At 35.3% G+C, this 21732-nt stretch overlaps 1 protein-coding gene across 4 annotated transcripts in view; it reads right to left on the bottom strand.

Annotated features, from left to right (window-relative positions):
• The window catches only part of LOC150101220 (uncharacterized), a 530669-nt gene that overhangs the window by 452118 nt on the left and 56819 nt on the right, over positions 1-21732 (bottom strand). For all 4 annotated transcript variants that reach the window (XR_016549128.1, XM_090401188.1, XM_090401189.1 and 1 more), the window contains exon 3: positions 9414-9482. Coding sequence is in view for 3 of the 4 variants with exons in the window: in XM_090401188.1 (XP_090257314.1) it covers positions 9414-9482 (69 nt within the window). In the remaining variant the exon portion in view is untranslated. The remainder of the gene's footprint in view (positions 1-9413; positions 9483-21732) is intronic.

Raw genomic sequence — 21732 nt, 5'->3', positions numbered from 1 at the left:
AGCCCTCCTTACCATATTAGTATAGCCTTTATATGAAATATATAAAGGTGCAGGCCAGAAAATTAACTAGTACTGTGCAGATACTAGTTACTGCATAATACGCCATACAATTGGCTATGCAAGCTAAAGGCAATCCAAAAGAATTTTATCATTATGCCACAAGCAAAAGAAAGAAAGAATGAATGTGGAAGAATAACTTTATTGAATGCAGATGGTACTCTAGAAGCTCGTGAGATCATTCAATTAATGAGTGTTCACTTTGCTAAAATATATCAACCAGTTATATGTAACATGGTGCACAGTGCTACTGCTACATTGGATGAAGAGTTAGATGTGCATGAAAATGAGGTTGAAGAGCTGTTGCATAACCCTGAATAAAAATTTATCAATAGGGACAGATGGAATATTAGCATGCTTACTAAAGAAATGTTCAAATGAATTGGTTAGGCCTTTCACATGTTTGTATAACTTGAGTGTCAGCTCTGGAATGATACCACAGGAATGAAAGGAATGTATGATAATTCTGTTGTACAAAGATGGCGCAAAAACAGATGTGTCTAACAACCTATCAGTACCTCTGGTGTGGTAGTGAAGATTTTAAAGAAGTTTGTCCACCCATCTCACAGAAATGTGTAGGCAAACGAGCTATACTCTGCAAGGAGTGTACTAAATGGAAGGTCATATTTTAGCAATTTGCTCATATTTTATAGCAATGTTACAGCCAAGTTGGATAAAGGGAATGCATACACTATGATAATGTTGATTTTGCTAAGGCATTTATTTGATAGAATACCACACGAAAGGCTGTTGCATAAACTGGAGAACATGGGATTGGAATATACACTCATGACTTGGATCAGGGAATGGTTGACAGATATCAAAAAGTGATATACATGGGTGTGAATCTGCCAGATTTAAGGTGACCAGTGGCGTATGTCAGGGTTCAGTCCTTGGGCCCATTGTTGTTCGATCTATACATCGATGACATTAGGAAGGGTATAATAGGAGATGTACAATTGTTTGCCAATAATGTGAAGTTAGGCATGGCAATCAGGGATGCTACTGATATACAGCATGCATTTGAAATACAATAAATTCTCCTTCATTCTTATCATGAGATTTCTCTTCCACAATCAATGTTTGGATTTGAATTACCCACAAAGATTATTTGCTTAGTCCATCAGGGTAATTTGGTAATGCCTTTTATTATCCCTCTTCTGCTCCTATTACTTCTGTTCTTCCTAAGAATACTATACCCACTTCCATCTGATTCCATTGATACATCTGACTCTGACAGTCATGTTTCACTAATGCCAATAATCTTAGGCCAAAACATACTCACCAACAGTGAATTCTACCGATTTTTTTTCTGATGCTCCTAACATAAGTTACCTCCTGGCTTGTTCATATGCCGACATCTAATTTGTTTGACCCAATTAGGCAACTTTCTCTCTTTTTTTTTTATTTTATTTATTTTTTTTTTTATCAGATTTATCCAGAGATACACAACAACAACCACCAAAAAATATGAACCCAAACTTTCCCACCCACTCTCTCACTCAATTCATAATATGCCCAATGACCTTCACATCATTGGCACTTTTGCATACCATACCATAGCTGAACTTACACATTCTCACTATCCTTCCCTGGGCTATCTAGTTTCCCTGACTATGTATTAGGTATCAACCCAATAAATAATTTCTCCAGGCTCCCAGTGCAAAGTCCATTCAAGTTTACTATTAAGAAGTGAAATGCATTCACATGAAGCAATACACATACTGACACCAAATCTAAAAATTCAGTTAGATGCACCACTAAGAATTAGTCCTGCATCAACTCAAAATGAAAGAAATTTTCCTACTTCAGGCTTATTTTATAACTAAAGAAAGATCCAGAGTTTCAGATAATTAACACTTCATTGTTTAAATTCTATTTAACAATTAATACAAAATGTTGGTATTAGTTTATCTCTTTTTTTTTTTTTTTTTTGCCAGTATTAGAATATAGTTAGAATTTTACATTATTGTCAAACTCAATGTTTTTCAGCAAGCATATAATGTTTCCTATTTGTTGTCATCAATTTCCTGATATTAACCTGAATACCCCTTGTGGGTAATATGACAGTACTACAAGATTAAGTTTACATAATTATTAATATCCTATCAACAATTTTCCTCCAAATCAACCTATTACTTATGAGCACTCCAATATTGTCGTATCTAACATTTTGTGCTTCTAAAGCACTTCTGACTGAATCAATTCACCTAAATCTTGGTCTTCCTCTGGGTCTCTTTCCTGCCATCTTGGCATCAAACACCTGTTTTGCTAACCTTTCTTCACCCATTCTATTTAAATGACCATACTACCTTAGATTAACTCTGCTGACACATTCTTGAATGCTAATAATGTCAAGATATTTCTAATATCTTCTTTTTTAATATGATTCTGTCATTGATGCCATCAGTTCACTTTCCCAATTTTTTTTAGAACCTTCATATCTGTGGTCTCAATTCTTTGATCAAGTGCTTTATTTCTAACCCAATACTCAGATCCATAACTTAAAACTGGATTAAACACTGTCTTGTGCACTACTAGTTGGGTGTTTTGGCTAATTTCTCTCTTATTCCATATAAATTTATTCAGATGGCTACCCACCATACCAGCTTTGCTTATTCTGTTGTCTATTTCCAGATTTAACCTGCCATCTTCACTAAAAACCGTGCCTAAATAGTGGAAATATTTTACTTGTTCTATAGGATCCCCATTCAGAATGCAGCTCAAGTTTCATATTCCCATAATATCTTGACTATTAGTGTTAAAGTGAAAATCTGATCTTGACAACTTCTATGTGGCCTGAACCCAGCTTTAATAAGTTTTCTATAAGTTTCTCTTCCACAATCTTTCTCGACCTCTTTTTTCAAGTATGCTTGCATATATTTTATCCGGAACACTAAGCAGAGAAATTTCTCAATTCTCATATTCAGCTTAATTCCATATAATAAATTTAGTTTAATCCTTTATCCAAGTGAAAGCAGACAAAGTCTGTGCCTGAAAATATCTTCAAGACTGAGGTAAGGTGGTACATCCCTTGGCAACTCATAGCAAAGGTGGACCAAGCTCTCATCACACCTTGCCTTCTCAATATTTCCCATAATGCAAAGTGCATCTCCTTGCAGACATGTATAGTGCTATGCATTAAAGGAAGGGCCTCGATAAAGGTCGAAACCACTACCCAGACTGGTTTCGAATGTTGGAAGTTTATTTTGCACTTGACACTTGGATAAAGGATTAAACAAAATTTATTATAGTCTAATCAAGTGCAAAATAAACTTCCAACATCTTTCTCTAAATTCAAAGTAATTTAATAATAAAGTGGTACACCGGTTAGCAACTTGTATAGATAAATATGACCTCTCTATTGCTTCTGCCATAGTATCACCACTCTGGGTCTGCCTCCCACTGACGAGACCTCAATAAAGGTCGAAACCGGTCTGGGTAGTGGCCCTTCCCTTAATGCATAGCAGTATACGTGTCCACAAGGGGATGTGCTTTGCATTATGGGCGATACTGATAAGACAAGGAGTGATGAGAGCTTGGTCCACCTTTCCTATGAGTTGCCAAGGGAGGTACCACCTTACCTCAGTCCTGAAGATATTTTCAGGCGCAAACTTTATTTGCTTACACTTGAATAAAGGATTAAACTAAATTTATTATAGCCTAACCAAGTGCAAAATAAACTTCCTCCATCAGCTTAATTCCCTTTTTTCTTTTTCTTTAAATAGATGGTACCATGAAAGCTTTACTCCAATCACTGGGAATTTGACCTTATGTCCAGGCCCTGTGAATTAGTGTAGGCAATGCAAAACTTTTATACCTCCATACTTAAGCATTTCTGATCAAATATCATCTAATCCAACTGCCTTTCCACAATTTAAGATTTTGATGGCTTTTTCTACCTCAAGTATTGATATGTATTGATATCTTAGGCATTCTTCTTGAAAACGTTTTAGTATAGTTCTATCACTGCTTGGTTCGTTTAATAGTCTTTCAGAGTAATTACTCCAGACATCTAGGATATCCATATCTTCAGTTTTCATGTCACCTTTATCATCTTTGATTCCTTTTACAGCATTCTTTACTCTTTTTTATACAATGAAACCTGTGATGAATTCATCACTAAAAAACACACGTACTAACCACAGTGATAATATTTATGCATTAAAAGTTATCACTATGGTTAGTACATGTGTTTTTTAGTGATTCTTTACTCCATTTTTAAGTTTGTTCAATAGCCTTCATAGCATTTTGCCACATTCCTGATATTTATTTTCCATACTCTTACTAAGTCTTCCCATGACTTTTGTTTAGCTGCTTTTACGCATAGCTTGGCTTGCTTACATTTTTCTCTGTATTCATTTAGTGCATCTGGCAAATTATTTGCTAGGAACTTTTGGTATGCTTTCTTCTTTTCCAGGTCTGCTTCTTTAACTTCTTGTGTCCACCATGGTGTTCCTATTTTTCTAACCTTGCAGACAACTTCACCACCTCACATACTATCCTAGCTGAATCAATATCTTCTTCAGCGTTTCCCACTGAGACTGCAATGTTTGAATCTTGTTTTCAATTTGTTTCATTTTTTCTTCAATAATGTTTGTATAGTAGACTATAACTTGTAAAAGCTGCTCAACTTTAATTCTTTTTAAAACTTTCTTACATACTTCTCTTCTCAATGTGATATCTATTTTTATCCTGCTTAGTACTAAGTAATGGTCACTTCTAATTTCAATTCCTCTGTACACTCTTGTATCCTGAATGAGCATGAAGATATCACTATCAACAATGATGTAGTTCTTAATGAGGCTTTCTTATTTCTTGTGTCTTCTCTTCATATGAACTTATGCACATCTTTATGTTGAAACATGGTGTTAGTAATGACTAGTCTGTGTCCTGAGAAGGTTCAGTAAATACTTAACATTATTCTTAACTTTCCCCTTTCTCTAAATTTTCCCAATTTGTACACTGTATAAATATAATTTTTGTTAACAATCCAACTAAGTCTTATTAGTCCAAGTATTTTATAACCAGAATATGCATAAAGATTCTTATTTAAGATAAACAGCAAATATTAAATCAATCAAATACAATTTTCGGGAATTAGCAAGAATTCTTGGGAACTACAATTTCCTTTCTTGATTTCTGAAGATTAAGTAATGTAAGGAATTTAGAAGCCCTGATTCTGACATTATCCTTAATAGCTGTGTGATGGTACTGTCAATGGTGAAAACTTAAGTCATGGCAGAATTGAGGACACAATTTGTTCCATACTACTTGCAGCTTCATTTAATGCAGTCTTGATTAATGAAAGAACATCTTTAATAGCAAATGCCTTCCAAAATTCCATTCACGAAAACATTCAAACTGTAACTGGCTGGCAATTTTGGGCAAATAAAGAACCATTGCTTGTTTTCTCTTCTATCCAGAAGAGAAGACAAGTGATGGACCACCATTCTAGCAAAGTGGATTCCAAAAGAAGGGAAATGAAGCTGAGAATGTCCTAAAAGAAGATGGGAAGATGAACTGTTAAAATTTGTTGGAAAAAATTGGTCAACCATAACCAAGAACAGAGAAAGATGGAATGCCATCTGTACACCTTTTCAAAGGTCTCAAAAGGTGTTGACTTCTCCATTGTTTCCACCTTAGTATCATCACCTCTGGGTCTGGCTCCCTAACAAGACCTCAATAAAGGTTGAAACCGGTCTGGGTAGTGACCCTTCCCTTAATGCATAGCATTACACATGCCCACAAGGAGATGCACTTTGCATTATGGGAGATACTAAGACAAGTGGAGAGCTTGGTCCACCTTTACCACGAGTTGCCTCAGTCTTGAAGATACTTCATGAGCAAACTTTGTTTGCTTACACTTGGATAAAGGATTGGATAAAGTAAATTTATTATAGTCTAACCAAGTGGGAAAAAACTTCCAACATCTTTCTCAAAATCCAGAGTAATTTAATAATAAGGTGAGACACCTTTTGGCAACTCGTATAGGTAAATATGACCTCCATTGCTTTCACCTTAGTATCACCATCTCTGGGTCTGGCTCCCACTGACGAGACCTCAACAAAGGTTGAAACCGGTCTGGGTAGTGGCCCTTCCCTTAATGCATAGCATTATACATGGCCGCAAGGAGATGTGCTTTGCATTATGGGAGATACTAAGACAAGGAGTGATGAGTGCTTGGTCCACCTTTACCACAAATTGCCTCAGTCCTGAAGAAACTTCAGGCACAAACTTTGTTTGCTTACACTTGGATAAAGGGTTAAACAAAATTTATTATAGTCTCAAAAGTGTATGTATTTTGAAAGAACACCCAGGCTATTAACATGAATGTGATGCAATGTTTAAGTGTTGAAAAGTGCCCTCTTAATGTGTTTACTTTTAGGAATCACGCGAAGTCTGCAAACAATTAGGAGAGTCTTTCACAGGAATAAATGCAAAAATGAAATATCGATGATAGTGCTATCCAATGGATGAGCACTGCACACCTAGCACATCCTGAATATTTGTCCCTGGAAGAGAGTGATATCAGCTTTATATTTAGGTGCTGTAACAGTGGTGCATCTGGATGGGAGAAAGGTGGAATTGTAGGCAAACAAGTTGCATATGATGGTCTTCATAAGAGACTAGAAGGCATAGCTTCCATTTAGACAGAGGAAGCTTTCTGCTCCTGGCCTTTTATGAAGTCAGGTTTGGATTTGCTGATGGTTGTCCTGTATTTACTATGTGCTTTAGGATAGGACAAGTATGAAGTTGGAGGTTCATGTTGCAAGTAGCAAGTTGAGTCTTTTCCTTCAACTGTCTTAGTACATCTGTTGAACTAGGCTATGGAAAGTAAATGAGAATTTTAGGTAAATTTGAGAAATGAAAGCCATCATGCCAGTAAGGATAATTTTTGTGACTAGCTCAAAGAAGATGTTTGGGTTAGAAGAGTGGAAACAATAGTCAGACCATGAAAGGAAGAGTTGAAGTTATTCTTATTATCCCAAGACTCCATGGAGTCAAAGATTGATCTAGGAGGTCCTTTTGCCTTAAACACAATCAAATTCACTGCAGACACCACTCTCAGGCAAGGCATTCCAATCATTCACAACTCTGCATGCTGAAAACCTGCTTCTCACTCCCCTGCTCACACCCCCTTATTCAGTTTCCAGGAATGTCCTCTAGTTCTCCCCTGTGCTCCCACCATTTGCTGTAAAATCTCTCCAACACTGATCCTATAACAACCCCTTACTAACTTATTGGTCTCTATCATGTCACCCTCCTCTTCCTCCTATCCACTAGACTCTGTAAATTGCATCTTCTCAACCTTTCCTCATATTCAACGTTCCAGAGATCAGAAACTAACTTAAGTTGTCTCTGGCCCCTTCCAACATCTCTTCGTCCTTTTGAAAAACCAGGTGGCCAAATCTGTGCATAGAAGTCCATGTGTAACTTAATCAAAGTCTTATACAATGGAACAAGAATCTCCTTACTTCTACAAGACAGTATCCTCTGCATCATTCCCAGAATTCTTTGTGTTATCCTCAGAATTTTGGCAATGTGTCCCCTAAATTTCAGATCCTTATCACCCCCAAGATCTCTTATTTCCTCCACCTCCAATAATATATCCCCAATAAGCATAAATTCTACATCCTGTCTTTGTTTCCCAAATTTTAAAATCTTACATTTTGCAACATTAAACTTGCATCCCCATTTCCATGCCCATTCACTCAATTTATTCAAGTCTTCTTGTAAGGCAACATCTTCTTCTCATTTTCTCTACTCTTCATAGTTCGTCCCAACTTTGCATCATCTGCAAACAACTGAATATCCCCCATCCAATTTGCCAATATCATTAACATACAGGTTAATCAGCAATGGCCCTAAAACAGACCCTTGAGGCACACCACTACTAGTGACTTTCCTCTTTCTGGATATTGCTCCCCCATACACAACTTGCTGATACCTATCAGTTAGCCAGTCTCTGATCCAATGCACTAATCTAATATCCAACCCCATCTGCTCTAGTTTGACTATCAACTTATCCTGCAGCAATCTATCAAAAGCCTTTGCGAAATCTAAGTATACTACCACGTATTCCTTTCCTCTGTCCAAGGAAGCCGTCACATTGTAATAAGTAAGCAGATTACTAAAACATGACCTCCCTTTAGCAAATCCATGCTGTCCATAAAGATAATTCCATTGTTGTTTATCCATTTCTGAATCCTAGTTCTCACAAACTTCTCCAACAACTTAACCAACACCTAATACACTGATAGGCCTATAGTTTGATGCCTTGAGTTCTATCACCTCCTTTATGAAGTGGCACAATACTCCTTTTGGAACTCAACCCAGTGCAAGACTCTTGTTAAAAAAATATGTTTTTTTAACAAGAGTTATGTTTTTTTAACAAGCCAGATGTCATATTTTTTTAAAAAAATATGACATCTGGCTGATATCATATTTTACAATATGATATCTGGCTGATATATTGTAAAATATGATATCAGCCAGATGTCAACTCCTTGGCACATTACTTCACAATACATATTATCAAGTCCCGCAGCCTTTTTAACATCAAGTTTGCTAAATTATCCATACACCTCTTGCTCACTTGCAGTCAGTCTCTCCTCCCCATCATCAACTGCTCTCAATCTCTCCATGATGTCACATTCCCAAGAATGAAGGACCTTTAATTCTTGGGAATGAAACATCATATATGCCCAGAAATCTTCCAAGCAGTATTATGATGAACACGGTATAGCAAATTAATTTACATGAACAACAATGTATTACAATTCACCAATAGTAGTAATTCAATATTAAATGTGCACAGTTATAAACCACTATAAAATTCATATAAAACATTGTATACTAACTAATTCAAGTCACAATAAATGAAACATGAGAGCAGTAAAGTTTGCCATCAGTTCAAACATGAGACAAATAAAACGACAAACACCAGGCAGATCACGTATCCATCACATGAATGAGCCATTCTCAAAGAAAATGACAATGTCAGGCCAAGTAATTTGGATGCATGTAAATTGAACACACATAAACAAAGGATATTATAAGTACTGTAGTAATGCCAGCATCAGTGATGATTAAAAATGAGCTATTATTACGTGATTCTAATAGTCCTAGAATCTATAAAATAACTAATAGATAAGACAGTGTCAATCAGCAGAACTTACATGGAGTAGTCACATTAATCACAGAATGTTATACTGGAAAAACTAACTTGTCTCCTGAATGATATATAAGGATTTAGGAAAGCATGTGTTCCTAAACAATCTAATGATTACAATATGAAATAAAATCTAAAACAATTATTTGAAGTTATATACTCAAATTATATAAACTCTTACTTGATATCCACATGTACATGGGAAAAAATTTATATCATCCATCTCTAGAGGCTCCATACACAAAGGACACTAAATATAAATATACCAGTATTAATAGAGAATTATGTAATAAAACGATTGATAAATCTGATGAAGTTACAGCACTATAAAATAAATTATTTATCTGTATCATGCAAGTGGTGACAATTTTTATAAGCTATATTATTTAGTATTTAATAATATTATTAATTAAAACATTAAGTATATATCTGTTACTCATTTTAGAAATTATGGACTTTACAACAGTGTTATAAATAACTAATTTAATTTCCCGACGTTTCGACCTTCATATTAAGGTCATCACCTGGAGTATATACAAATATACAAGGACAAGCTGAGTTACATTTCCCTAAGTAAGCTAAAGAAATAATGATTTCATCACTGGTTACCTCAAACAACATAAACACATACAGTTCACAATTGAGATTGAGAAAACAGAACACACTTCCGTTTCTAGATACACTTGTCACACTTCTTCCTTCTGGCAGTCTTTCCTTCACTGTTTACCGGAAACCGACACATACTGGCCAATATATACACATAAACTCCTATCACCACCCAACACAAAAACTAGGTGTCATTAATACTCTAGAAAACAGGGCTTTGAAGATCTGCTCCAATGAACAAGCTTCTCCAACAACTTAACTAAAACACCTGATACATGGATAGGCCTATAGTTTGATGCTTGAGTTCTATCACCGCCTTTATGAAGTGGCACAATCTTGCCCTCCTTCCATTTAAAGTTATCAGCAATACTTTTCTAAAAATTGGTTACAGCCAAAACACTATTAACAAAATTCTCTACAAGATCTCAATAAAAAACAAAAAATAAACCAGACTATAAAAGACAATAAAACTATAACCATTCCTTACATTAAAGTAATCAGATAAAATAAACGGAATACCACAGAAATACAACCTTAAAGCCACCTTTAAACCTCCTGCAAAATTAAAGAGCTTACCCAACTCATCTTTGTTGGCCCACCCTGGAGTATACTGTATTTATTGCACTCGTAATCTACCATATAAATGGGGAATAAATCAGAATAAATGGGGAAAAACTGAATCAAGTAAAGACATTTAAATATCTAGGAAGTGTTATTAGCAGTGATCGAAGATGTAAAAGTGATATAAAAGCAAGAGTAGTGATGGGAAGAGATGCCTTTAACAGAAAATGGAATTTATTCAGAAGTAAAATGGATAGAAACCTAAAGAAAAGACTAATAAAATGTTATGTGTGTGTGTTGCCCTCTATGCAGCTGAAACTTGGCCATTGAAGAAAGAAGAAATTGAGATTTTGGAAAGCTTTGAGATGTGGATTTGGAGAAGGATGGAAAAAATCAAATTGACACATAAAATAACTAATGAAGAGAGGTCTTAAAAAGAGTAGAAGAAGAAAGAAGTCTGTTAAGGAGGATAAAAAGAAGAAAGGGAAACTGGATCAGACATATTCTGAGAGGGAATGGAATCATCAGAGATGCCATCGAAGGAAAAATAGACGAAAAAATACCCAGAGGAAGAGTAGGAAAACAGTGCTAGATGACATGCTGAATGTAGCCAGGTACACAACCTTGAAAGAGAAGGCTCAGAACAGAAGAGAGTAAAAGAAAAGTTTTTGCTACTAAGAGAAGAACCTGCTCAATTGCAGAATACTCACCATATACAGGGGGGGAAACAGGACACACAATTCCTATCAGACAAAAGGAACATAAACGACACATTAAATATAATAACTATGGTGAAGATGGTCTTTCTGATCATGCCCTGAACAATTTACATAGAATTGACTGGAAAAGCACCAGTTGTTTACATCACACGAAAACATGGTATGAATGCAAATTTAAGGAAGCATGTGAGATTCTTATCAACCACCCCAATCTGAACAATAATGATGGTCTAAAAATCCCAAGCATATGGAATGCACATATTCTACCCACGGAACCTTTCTCCATAAGAGTTAACTATAAACAGGACTGTAGATAATCCTAAATCTAACATAACAATTGTAATGTTAATAATAGGACATCATCGCAACTGTAAGAGAACTATCTATAAGAAAGAATGTTTCTCTCATGTGATCTTAAACAGAATTTAGCTTTGATGTAGTTTCTAAATAATTAATTTGCAATTTTATCTGTATTTTTATTTTTTTCACTAGAGGTCATGCCAGTAGAATAACCAGTGATCAAATCATTGTTTCTTTAAGTTACTGTGGGAAATGTAACTCAGCTTGTACTCCAGATCACCTTAATATGAAGGTTGAAACATCGGGAAATTAAAATAGTTATTTTTAACAGGGTTGTAAAGTCCATAATTTCTAAAATGAATGCCAATCACTGTGCAACACTAAAAGAAAGGATACATCTGTTACTGTTTAAGAACAGCTACTCTTTTTTTCTTAAGGTGAGAAAAAGTAATTACAAGTGCTACCCCAAAGTTATTTTTATACTTTTTGGGTTGCACTTATAATTTTTGTTATGGAGCTTTTTTTCATTACAGAACTCCCTGCAAAAATGAACTGCTTCACGGCTACAGTTATCTTTTCAAAATTTGCAGTCATTTCAAAGAGTAAGTCATTTATTTATTCTTATGGCAAAAGGAATACAAAGCAGCTACAGGTCAACGTCCAGTCTAGAAAGCCAATTCAGGGCCTCATCCGTCACCTTGTGGATGTCCTGGAGGCTACCACCATGAAATTGGCACCTTGGGCAGTCATTCACAATATGAGTAATCATCTGGGCCACGGAGGAGGGGGACAATCATAATAAGGGTGGTCTGGCAGGCTCCATTTATGTAGGAGGTAGCCACATCTGCCCTGGTTAGTTCTGACCCTGTTGATAGATATCCAAATCGTCCTAGGAAGAGCAAAACCAGGCTGCGGAGCACATGGATCTTCAAACCAGGAAGCCATTTGCTGGAAGATTGTTGGACCACTGTTCTATCCACATGTCAGTTGTTGATGGTAAGGCAGCTGAAGAGAGTTTGTCCATGGACCAGAAAGGGTTTCTTGATTTTAGGAAAAGACTAGGTGAATCTATGAGAGTATGGTGCAAGGGCAGGAGAGGGTTGCTCATTACTTTATTAAATTCTTTAATCAAGGCTTGTCTTCTCCGTATATTTGGTGGAGCAATATTAGATACAACAGGCAGCCAGGGAAGAGGGGTGCTTCTCAGTGTTCCACTAATTGTCTACATGGTAGAGTTTAGCTGAGTGTCTATAATGCTAGTGCATGCACTTCTTTCCCAGATGGGGGAACAGTATTCTGCTGCAGAGAATGCAAGAGCTAGTGCAGACGATCTTAGGACTTCTGCACCACAACTCCAGGTTGTTCCAGCAAGCCTTGAAATTATATTATTTCTTGTTTTAATTTTGGTGGACAGGTTGGTGATGTGCCTTTATATGCTAGGCTTCTGTCCAGGCTCACTCCATAGTATTTCGGGTGAGGTTCATGTTCTACCATTTTTGTCATCAACAACTACAACATTAAAGGCAATCATAAATACTAGCATTTTAAATGCAAATATAAAAAAATCTACCATAAAAAAAAAAAATTTTTAAATCTACCATAAAATTTTTTTTTTAAAAAATCAAGAAATGTGAATACAAAAAATTTGGAAAAAAATAAATAACACCTCAAAAATACATACAAAATTTCTTTCAATAAAAACAACTCAACATCCATTACACCAACATTCACAGCAATGATAAACATCGGTGATATATGCCACCACTTAAAAACATCAAAAACCTGAACTCCTTTTTCTCCACAACCACAGCTTACCTCAACTGTCCCAACTACATCTTGCAGGATGCATTCTACAAAAAAGGAGGAACATGTGCTTTTGTAAAATCCAATATCACTTGAAAAAGGCTATCCAACCTGGAATTCAATCTGCTCTGGCTCAAGATTTCCTTACCTCATATGATAGCCATTCATTTGCTGCCACTTGCCTAACTCTGACAACCATGCTGCCTTTTGTGACTACTTAACACTAAAATTGATTTAATACAAATTAGAACAATTATTGTCACTCTGCAGTTGTGATAGTGTTTATATGTGTAAGCGAGAACCTAATGATCTAATAGTTGACCCAATTTAGATTGCTACAATCTAGTTGACAGGGAAAGCAATAAACTGCATCGCAATGCTGCCTTTTGCGACTACTTAACACTAAAACTGATTTAATACAAATTAGAACAATTATTGTCACTCTGCAGTTGTGATAGTGTTTATATGTGTAAGCGAGAACCTAATGATCTAATAGTTGAGCCAATTTAGATTGCTACAATCTAGTTGACAGGGAAAGCAATAAACTGTATTGCAATGCTGAAGGACTTCCTGATCTAAAACCGAATAAGAAACTCAAAGATTGGAATCAGAGAGTTTCAATATCCCCTTAATTTAATTAATGTTTATATCGCCGAAACGAAGCCTGTTGGCTCTTTATATTTAAGTAACTTCCTGATCTGTTTATTTAACTACAATTATAAGATGGTTTAGTAGCTTTATGCTAGTAAAGACAACTTTGTAATCTAAATATTTAAATATGTGTTTCATTGCTTTATGTAAATATATGAAAATTTTAGGATATTGCTGTGGGGGACATCTGTCTTGAGAGTTGGCAGCTCTTACTTTTGCTAGAGAGTTAACCTTACTAACAATAGTTTTAAACTTACTAACATCTTGTAATAATTTCCATAACAGATTGTACTTTTAGACTGAACAAAATAATTCTATTAAATTTTTAAAGTGAGCACTAATAAGATCTGATAAAAATATCATTATGAAAGTTTACCACAAGCCTACATAGGAAACTACCTACACCTTAACTCATATCATCCATATACCATAAAAAAAATCAGTTGAACTTAGTTTATCAATGCATACATATATACAACAGTTTTTGAAAACAAATAGAGAGATTACTTGGAACAGATTTTCTTAAGTCATTCTTACCATCAACAATTAATAGACCGTGTTAATTATTAGCAAAAGTAAGAGCTGCCAACTCTTAAGACAAATTAAACATTACCCACAGCAAAATCCTAAAATTTCCATATACTGTACAAGCAGTTTACATAAAGCCATGAAAAAATATTTAAATATTTCAATAATAAAACTGTTTTTACTAGTCACACTACTAAACCATATAAAATTCAAATAAACAGATCAGGAAATCCTTCAGCATTATAATGCTGTTATTGCTTCCCTGTCAACCAAACTCTGGCTATCTATATTGGGTCAACTATTAGGTCTTTAGATTATCACTTACACCAGCAAACACTATCACAACTGCAACTGCAATCTCTATAAAAAAACAATAATAAAAACCATACCAACAAAACCTCCATACCTGCCACTACAGAAATAGCAGCCCATCCAATCATACATAGCCACGTACCCCAAACAGCAAAAATGAGTATTTTTGCCATCCCAAAAAAAAAATCCAATCAAACTAAGAATATCAGAGTCCATAGTAATAAAAACACATTGTAATGCTATTAAAAATATGTAAAAACAGATGTAGAATTCTACCAATCAGAACACCACAGGCTTATTGATAAAGACTATATAGGAAAACACCACTAAACTCTCCAAATTTCTGAAGACAGCCAATACTCGAAAGTCTTTCATCTAGTAAAGTAATGTCAATTACTTTCCCCTATGTTATACTGAGTTCATTTACTAACATTACTTTAAATTTTACATACAAATTTTCAGAATGTTTTAGTTTATCTCTTCTAAAGAATCTTTTTACTCTGATTTACATTTTAATTCTGATTCTATCATATTCTCTATATTATTCCTATATTTTTAGTTTTTGTCTTATGATTTGCTATATTTGTATTTATCCATTTTTATTCCTATTCTATTCATATTGGAATATTTCTATTCCAAATTTACTCAATATCTTATCCTATTTTTTTTTATTGCATTTTTACCTCAAGTTTATCATTTTCAGTATGTTATTCCACAATCATCATATTATTTGTTTCATATTTTTAATGACTATCCTTATGACTGCTAACTGATTTATTTTCCAATGATTCAGGATAGTCAATATTATAAATGTAAGTAAATAACATTCACATTAAATAATGCCATAATGCTTTCCTTTCAGTAACCTAATTCTGAAAAGGCAACTGACCAAGAAACAGCTCTTTGTAAGGAGCTCCACAATGAAAAAAACTGGCTTGTTTTATTTTGAATAGTTAAACGTAAAGAGCTACAAGAACCACAGGTTCAGAATACCACAAAGAAACCCAAAATTCTTAGAATTCCGACAATTGCATTTTAACATTTCGAAAATTACATTTAAAAAGTTCAATAAAACAGAAGTCATTAATTTTATGTTCATTATGTTATTCAGGAAAAGCAACTCTACATTAAACCTCAAATCCAAAACTACAAAATGCAGTTCCTGTAAGAAGTGAGACATCAAATGGAACAAGTAATAATCTGATAATACTAGAATTAGCCTAAATACTGGAATAAGGAGAATATTCCAAACTCGTTGATTATTATTTATTTATTTTATTGCATATGAACCACTGTCAAAGGAACACCATTTCAACTGCTGTGTGTGCACCCAGGTACTACAATTTACATGCTAGTTTGCAAGTATCGAGTAGCACTCACTAGTTACTAAAAAACAGGGGTCACTGTTAATAACAGATCCTTCTGGCATTAACACAAAATGGCTTATGCTTTCAAAATTGAAATGTTCAATGCTACATATTCTTGAAATGATCAACTTGGAACAGAGGTGAAGTTTCACTTGGGTTGGTCCTAATTTTATGTTCATATTTCTGAAAAGGTGCTTAAGGATCAAAGCTATATAATAACTGGGAGGAGACCTCCATGCAGCCTTTTAAGGAATGCAGAGAACAGACTGGGATTTCTGACCTAATGTCCAATCCTCACCCTCTTGTGGTGCACCCTGTTAGGTATTGTTGTGTCGAAAAAAAATGATGAGTCATCCTTTTTTCCCGCCCAACATTAAGTTACACCATAAGGAGAGTATAAGGACATGCTTATGCCTCCAGACAGAGAATGTGCCTTTTTACAATCCAAGAACATGTAAATATCCAAATGTGTGAGCTCTAGACAATGTTAAAATAGCCCATGAGTTAAGTAGAAATTAGTTGTAAGTGAATTAAAATATAAAATCATGTATAAATTGCCAAGTAAATGTGTATAAGCTAGAGCAAACTTTAAGCCATGTAAAAGCAGTTCGTAGCCACGGCATCCAATTGGCAGCCGCTGTATGCGTGACGACACCACAGCGTCCAATTGGCAGCCGCCGTATGCGTGACGACACCACAGCGTGAGGGAGCTGTTTTGGAGTATAAAGGTTTCGGCGGGAATTCGAATCGCCCTCTTGTCTCTGGATTTCGTCGGCACCTAGTCCTGTCGGAGAGGTGTAGAGCTTGCCGCCACGTGTAGCAAGAATTCCCCCTTGCTATGTACGCTACGTGGGCCAAGGCTGCAACTACAATGTATTCAGATCCATAAGAAGAAAGAGCCACTGATGAAATCAACATCAGTGTTCAAATCTGTGTACGAGTGTTTTTCGGTTCATATGGAAACAAAGGAATAGCAAGACCGCCATCAGTGAAGGTACAGTAAGCCGACCAAAGTATCCAGTTCAAGGCAAGAACGGTAAGCGGAAGATTTTCTTATGTTAAATGTTGAATTAAAGTAACCGAAGAGTAGGGAAACAGAAGTTAAGGAAGCATGCTATTTCTGTGTAGTGTTATAGGAACAGTCTGCGATTTGGACACTTTTGTCTACAGTTGAGAAGGAAGCATATTAGGCTCCAGCCGAACAGGAGGCCGAGTTCCGAACTGTTTGTGTGATTTAATAATGTTATATGGTCAGAACGTAACTAATTGTTAACTAAAATTTTGGAGGGGGGATTAAGTAAGATTAAGAAGTATTATCCTAGAGAAATTCATGTCAGAAGTATTGAGTTGTCTTGTGTATATATGAAATATTATATGCGATAATATTAGGTAACTTAGTTATAAGAGTCTGAGAATAGATGTACGTTTAGAAGTGAGGAATTTATGTCAAGTAAGGGACTATAGTATAGAAGTTTTGTTTGTGATTAATTAAGTAAAGGGAACCCAGACTCTTAAGATTAAGGATTTGATTAACATGTATACTTGCCTTTGTGCAATAATAAATGCGTTTCTTAAAATATAATCAAATGAGTTTGTTATCATTTCTATGGATTTGAGCTACCGTTTGGAAAATTTCGTACCGTGCATTTAAGGGGAAATTAGTGATAGAAGAATCGGGACCACGACTGCATGCCTCATGATCCCTACATTTTCTTTAAGTATTCTTGGATAATGTATCAGAGTTTAGTTGCCGGATGGCACAGTCTTTAATCAATATAAATTCGTCGGCAAACGCATATCTGATATTAAGTGATACAAAAATTTATGTTAACTGTAAGGCTAGAGTAAAGACAGAGATATAACAATAAGGCAGTCACACACACAGACCACATAAAAGAAGATATAACAGTATCTACCTGGATACTGAACAGAGGATGAACTGGTAATTTGGGATTCAGCCAACCAAACTGTATTCTTACTGGCTTAAACCACAATGTAAAATGATAGTACAACATGACAATTTCATGCCAACTAGGGCATCACTTGGTTAAATAAGCCCCCCCCCCCTTATTTAACCAGGTATTATGGAAGTATTATAGTTTTACAGTGGCTGCACTGCATAATTTGGAAGGCCTGGTCAGAGGGTCGAATTCCAGATGATTGGAGCAGAGTTCTCACAGTACCATCTATAAAAAGTGAAATAAAACTTAATGTGAGAATTACAGAGGAATTTCTCTAAATTTCCCTACTGACTATTCCTGGCAAAATTTATACAAGTATTTTTGAGAAACAGCTAAGAAAAATGGTGAAAATGATGCTTGAATAACAACCTGGAGTCAGGCTAAATAGATGTTGTCAGGATCAAATTTTCACTTTAAAACAAATAGTTGAAAAATCTTGGGAATATAACAAGGATTTGTACTTGCTTTGTTGACCTGGAAAAGGCATATGACAAGGGACCAAGAGGAAAGTTCTTCAAAATGCTATAGTTATGTGGTGTAAATCGAACATTATATCAAGCAATACATATCTCCATTTAAGCTGTAAATCAGCAGTTAGAATTGAAGGAGGTACAGAAAGATAATTTAAGGTAAAATCAGGTATGCAACAAGGGTAGACAATTATCCCCATTGTTATTCATTATCTATATGGATCACATTATGAAGGAAAGTGTTATTAAATCTGATATCAAAATTATAAGTTAAATATGCCAAGAAATTATATTCTTAGTTTAATCCTTTATCCAAATGTAAGCAAACAAAGTCTGCACATGAAGTAACTTCACAACTGGGCAACTCGTAGACAGAGGCTAAATAATGACTTCACATCGCTTGTCTTAGTATCCCATAATGCAAAGCACATATCCTTATTGACATGTATAATGCTATGCATTATGGGAAGGGTCACTGCCAGACTGGTTTCAACCTTTATTGAGGTCTCATCAGTGGGAGCCAGACCCAGAAGTCATACAAGGTTGAAATGTAGTAATGCAGAAGTCATGTTTCCATACACAAATAGCCAAAAGGTGTCACATCTTATTACTAAAATTCTCTGGATTAGAGATAGATGTTGAAAGTTTTCCCACTTAGTTATACTATAACCGAGTGGGAAAAGATGCCAAAAAATTATATTCCATTGGTGATGTTAATCTTAGCCTTCTTTACTTTATGCAGATAATGTTATACTTCTGAATTTAGCAAAAGTCTGCAAGATTCCCTGAATAAACTGAATAACTGTTGTGATAAATTTGGTATGAAATTCAGCCATAAAAAGACAAAGACAATGAAAATAAGTAACATTGAAAATATTAACTGTATCCTGTTAATATTTTTATTTAATGTTAGTATCCTGGTGAACCTATAGAATAAGTAAAACATTTCAGCTATTTAGGTACAATTTTTAATGAAGATGATAAATTAAATATGGAAATAAAGAGAATTAGTAAAGCTGGCATGTTATGATGTCCACCAAGCTGGTGAATATGACAGTAAGTACAAAACATTTTATCCAAAAGATATGAAATGAATCCCTCATCTCCTTTTATAACAAATTAAATATGCAACTCACAGCTTTATTTTCTTCCTGCAAGTGGGTGGGTGTTTCATTATTAGTGGTAGTGAATGTCTAAATTTGAATTCTGAAAGAAAAAGTCACACAGCTTCAAGTTTCTACATATATCGGTTTTGAAATAAGGTGGGATCTTTAATAACTATTTCTATTTATTTTACATCATCAAAATGAGGCTGTGTGGGATATAGGATTGCTTTGGTATTGAATCAGGGTTTTTGCCTGGTCTCTGAAGAGAATCAACCAGTTTGAAACAGTTGTTAGGCCAATAAAACCTTGATCAAATGCACTAATGAAATGCAAGTATGGATGGATGCCTAGGCAGAACTTGTGTCTTAAGCAATGCAAGCTAAGGAAACTGATGCTAAGAATTGTATTCCCATAATCTCTCTAATCAAAATTTCAAAACTTTCAAAGTTTGTACATATATTTGGCTTTGAAATAAGGTTGGATCTTTAATATCTACTATTTCTATTTATTGCCTTTATTTATTTTTTAATTTAGGAATTGTTACATTAAAAACATTACTTCATCAACAATAATCTGATACAAAAAAACCTAAGTATATAAATTAATGCACCACTGACTGATGCATCATGGGCAAGTGCCTTCATCATCCCACTCTATTATTATTACATCACACCTCCAGAGAGTTCAAAGACTCATCGAGGGGAGGGCATCTATTCTACAACTCTACGTCTCACTACTCCACCAACTTTTATCATCTAACACCAACGGCATCTACCGCCGACTACCACTAGTACTTTCACAGACAATCACAAACACCCATGCCCACAGCAGGATTCGAACCCGCAGCGTTTTGGCTGGAGAGCAGATACGCTAACCACTCAACCAACCAGCCAGTCAGTTGTTGTAGGTCAACCAGACCGGCTCTAGTTGTAGTAGAGCTTACAATGAAACATACACAGCTTAGAATATTTTTCTGAATGACTGACTAAAATGCTGAAAACTTATATACTCCATCTTGTCAAATTTACTTCCTGTCTGGCTATTATCCTCAGACCTCGAAAGAGCCAAGGACTCATCAAGAACCATGAGTGAGTGGAACTCACTCATAGTTCTGAGAAATCTAGCTCTCACCCCTTTCTTAACCAACCACACAAAAACTTAAATTTCATGGATGCCCATATCCTCTCCTTCCACATAATGAAAAATTTCATCAACTGATATTCTATAATGCCCCCTTTTCAGAAATTTATAGACATTTATCCCGTCTTTCTCCTATCTACCAGTTTCTGCAATCCACTCTCATTACTGCTTTCATGAGTTTCCACCCTAACTGGATTCACATCATCTGATATAATTAGTAGTACTTCCCCTGTTCTATTTTTTTTAAGTATCCTTTACACTTGATTTTTGCTACATCTGACCCTGAGAGCAGGTTTCATTAATGCCAACAATTTTAGGCCACATCATATTCACCAAAGCAACAATATCAACCAGTCTGTTTCTAATTCTGCCTACATTTATGTATAAATGTAACAAGTTGCCTCCTTGCTTTCTGTATAACTACATTACAGTCTGCTTGGATTGGCTTTCTCTTTTCCATTCCCAGAAGTATTCAATGCTTGAATCTAAAGCATAGTCCATCCTTTCAGATTCATAACCATACGCATTGACATTCTTATCATATCCTAAGAACTTGCACACATTCTCAGCATTCCTCCCAAAATGATCTAGGGAATCCCTGATTCCCTGCATTCGGTCTTACTCTTATAATTCTTAAGGCACCTGATACCAAATCCATTGAAGTGAAGATCATTCCTCCTGTACAAGTTTTTTCTACCATCAAACTCACTACACACATCCAAAAACTTGTACCCATTTCTTCTACATAGCCTGTGCAGTGAATCATTTGCTATCATAGCACTCCTCCTTAACTCATTACTATAATATCTTGGTAATAAATTAACCACTTTCTTTCACACTGCTTTCAAACCTTTCAGATCCTCTCTCATGTTATCTATTACTACTTAAATCATTAGCTTCAACAAGCACTACCATCTCTTTTACTTTTCTGTTTCTCTATGACATTTGTAATATCCTTTATTTTAAGTACAGGGAT

The sequence above is a fragment of the Typopeltis vanoorti genome, chromosome 12, assembly GCF_054136105.1.
Source record: "Typopeltis vanoorti isolate ZY-2024b chromosome 12, IOZ_Tvanoo_1.0, whole genome shotgun sequence".
NCBI classification, from domain to species: Eukaryota; Metazoa; Arthropoda; class Arachnida; order Uropygi; family Thelyphonidae; genus Typopeltis; species Typopeltis vanoorti.
The sequence above is the reverse complement of the archived record's forward strand: the minus strand, read 5'-3'. Positions and strand labels throughout refer to the sequence as shown.